The 3,838-nt window shown below is 35.0% G+C and overlaps 1 protein-coding gene across 1 annotated transcript; it reads left to right on the top strand.

Moving 5' to 3' along the window:
• Positions 1-2,619: 2,619 nt before the first annotated feature.
• Positions 2,620-3,561, top strand: LOC116894246 (olfactory receptor 14A2-like). Its single transcript, XM_032895952.1, has one exon. It carries the CDS (start codon positions 2,620-2,622, stop codon positions 3,559-3,561), a length of 942 nt encoding a protein of 313 aa, XP_032751843.1.
• Positions 3,562-3,838: the final 277 nt, after the last annotated feature.

The raw sequence follows: 3,838 nt of genomic DNA, 5'->3' as shown, positions 1-3,838 counted from the left end.
TTTGGGGACCAAGGTGGCTTCCCAAGGAAGACCATTACCCCTTAGTCTTTAAGGTTATTGCCCTCTCCAACCACTCCTCATGTCCCGCCTCCTGACATTCCCCTACACTGGGGGTTTCCAGCCTTGGGAGGACCAAGGGCTTCTCCTTCCTTTGATGCCAGACAAGGTCATCCTTTGCTATATATGCAGCTGGAGCCATGGTTCAGTCTATGTATAGTCATTGGGAGCTCTGGTTTGTTGCCATTGTTATTCTTATGCGGTTGCAAGCCCCTTCATCTCTTTTAATCCTTTCTCTAATTCCTTCAACAGTGATCCTGTTGTCAGTTCAAAGGTTTTTGTATGCAGTCCATATATATACAGCCACCATTACCAACTCTTGAACTCTGAGTCATCTCTTCAAGATCCTAAATAACAGACACTTGAACAATGTTAGAATATTTCATGCTTTAGAGATTAGAGGTGTAATAAACACATTTGACATTATGAAATGAACATGAGATTTTACAAACCACTGTTTAACACTGTGTTTTAAAAATGATGTATCAACTCAAATCGAGCATCAAGCTGACAAGGAATAGAGTTCGGATGGTTTATGCTTATTGTCAAGATAAAGAGATTTAGAAGTATGTAAGAAAACCATTTTTTTCTCTATGGGTATTTCCAGAAAGGCTTGACCTTTACTGAAGGATATACCCTGGGTATTGGTGGCTCTTTTTTTCTGAATTTACATTCTATGCAGACAAAGAGAAACTGATAAAAGCGTAAGAGTGATATAGGTTACCATATTTTGCTGACTGTAAGTGTACTATGACCAATCTTTTTCATGATCCTTTAAATGACAAGGTCAAGTCAGTCTTTTCTTGCATTGTATTTTTTCCAGTATATTTTGCCAAAACCTTGAGATAAATAATTAATACAGGTAATATATGAGTAGTTTAAAGTGTGTGTATGTGTGTGTGTGTGTTGTTTACATGTATTTACAACTATGATTTGTCTCTAACAGTGTGTACTAGGTAATTAAAACATACATAATTATTTGAATTCTGGGGAAATATTAGCATGTTCATGATCTACTGGCATATAATTTTTGGAGACTGAGTAATGTATTCTGGAAAGATGCCAATTATTACAATACTAATTGTCTTAAGACATAGATTTTTTTAATAAGGCTATCTAAAAATATTCACCTTTGGGAAATTCAAGGGAGTAGCCAGTTCATATAAAAAGATCTGTTAGAAATAGTTCTATTATATCAAATTTCAAATTAACCTACATCACATTTTATAAAATTTTAAAACATTTTTCTTGTTTCTTATACTTGCATTCACATCCTAAGAAATGACAAAGTTTACATCAGAACTTTGAGTGTTCTTATACGATAAAGACACAAAAACATTCAGTTTTCAGAACCTTCAAAGAGAGTTACATATTCTGTTTTCCTTTCAGATGGTCAACTGCTAAATTGAACTTTAACGAATATGAAAACAATTTCCATCCTCAAGTGGACCTGAAATAAAATCTTCCTACATATATCTGAAAAATTACTCTTTTCTAGGTATGTGAAGAATCTTAACTGTTGTAAGTTACAAATTTCAAAATTCCTTTGGCAAACTATTAAAATACACTGTCTAAACTAATTTTAAATTATGATAAATATAGAGGAAGATGAGGTTATTAAAAAACAATTAAATTTAGTAGTAATTTATTCACCTTTATTTCTTCTATATCATTATTTTTCTGTATATCATCAGCCATAGAGTTATAATACTTTGGCATTTGTTGACAAATGTGTTACATTTTAGCCCTCTACCATATATTCTTTGCATGCTGACTGATTATCTGTAAATATTCAAGGTCAGATACACCTTTATGCTTTATTAGAGCATTACTTTCTAAAATACCATCTCCAGAGATCTTCTCTATGTAAAATTGTACTGTGACTTTTGATGCAAAGCCCTTAAATGCAAACAGCCAAGAGACTAATATTTAAACCATAATTTACTATTACTTTAAGACATAGCATCTGAAAATTTTTGTTATTTATTAACATTTCTACTAGCATATTGTTTCATCTTCCAGTGGAGAATAAAATATCCCCATAGTCTATACACTTATCATTTTGTCTAATTGTCTAGTCAAGAAAAATGTATACACACACACTCACACACACAGACAGAGAGAGAGAGACAGAGAGACAGAGAGACAGAGACAAAGACAGAGGCAGAGCAAGAGACAGAGACACAGAGAAACAGAGAGACAGAGACAAAGACAGAGGCAGAGCAAGAGACAGAGACAGAGAGGCACACACAGAGAGACAGAGAGAAACAGAGGGAGAGAGAGAGAAAGAGAAAAGGAGAGGTGGGAAGAAAGAGAAAACTGCAAGAGTGAGGGGGAAAGACAGAGACATACAAAGATAAGATGTGCAAGGAAGTAGTAAAGGATAAGTATGAGTATGAGGAAGAGAAGAATGCAAATTTTATGCAAGAATATTATACCATATACAGTTTCTTGACTCCAGTTCTACTGACTATGTCTTCATATGAGTGTAATCATTTTTGAAGGTATCACTTTCTTATTTATTTCTCCTTATCTGGTAACAGCACATGAAAAGAATCAGGAATGCCTAATATCACTGCCTTAACTGGTTTTATCCTGATGGGGTTCTCTGACACCCAGGAGCTACAGACTTTATGTGGAGTATTCTTCCTTGGGATGTATATGGAAGCCGTAATGAGTAACCTCATCATTATCACTCTTATCACCCTTGACCTGCATCTCCAAACACCCATGTACTTCTTCCTGAAGAATTTGTCTCTGTTAGATATCTTTTTTGTTTCTGTTCCAATCCCAAATTTCATTATTAATAGCCTAATTCACAGTAATTCTATTTCCATTCAGGGTTGTGCCTTCCAGGTTTTTCTAATGACTTCTTTCTCATCAGGAGAAGTATTTGTCCTGACTTCCATGTCTTATGACCGATATGTTGCCATTTGTTTTCCACTCAACTATGATGCCATCATGAATAATCACATCTGTGTGCTGATGGTGTGTATTTCTTGGGCCACTGGAATACTCTTTGGAGCCCTATACACAGCTGGTACATTTTCTATGCCTTTCTGTGGCTCCAATGTGATCCCACAGTTTTTCTGTGATGTTCCCTCATTGCTAAGGATTTCCTGCTCTGAAACACTTGTGGTCATTTACACAAGTCTTGGAATTGGTTTTTTTCTTGGTGTGTCTTGTTTTATCTGTGTTGTAATTTCTTACTTTTACATTTTCTCCACTGTGCTGAGGATTCCTACTTCTAAAGGTCAATCTAAAGTATTTGCTACTTGCATTCCCCACCTCACTGTTTTCACTGTTTTCCTTTTTACTGCTTGCTTTGTTTATTTGAAGCCATTCTCAAATGCACCATCAATTTCAGAGAGACTGTTTTCTGTCCTATATACTGTGTTGCCTCCAGCACTTAATCCTTTGTTATACAGCCTGAGGAACTCTGATGTAAAAAGTGCTCTGAGGAAGTTTCAGCAAAATCTTTGCTTAAGAAGGTTACTCATTTAATGCTCCAAATCATTAGCAAAATGTATGTTACATAGGTTATAGGGATGTTTTAAGATTTTTTTGTCTTTGGAAACATGGAAGTGATTATCTTTATTTATTTGATGGTTCATATCTTTTGTTTCTTATATAGAAGACAACAAAGCTACTGTGAGATGCTTAAATGTGTCCATAGGTTGAAAGCATATTCACTATTGAACTCCATGAAATTCTACATAGTTGTGAGATAGAACACTGGTAAAGCATACTAAATCTAGTGCTTTCTGGAGATTTACCCTAA

Source organism: Rattus rattus, chromosome 2 (assembly GCF_011064425.1).
Source record: "Rattus rattus isolate New Zealand chromosome 2, Rrattus_CSIRO_v1, whole genome shotgun sequence".
Lineage (NCBI taxonomy): Eukaryota > Metazoa > Chordata > Mammalia > Rodentia > Muridae > Rattus > Rattus rattus.
This window is presented reverse-complemented; position numbering and strand designations above follow the sequence as displayed.

Excerpts from the sequence above, each read along its gene's own strand:
- LOC116894246 (XM_032895952.1), top strand. The coding sequence starts at position 2,620 with ATGCCTAATATCACTGCCTTAACTGGTTTTATCCTGATGGGGTTCTCT.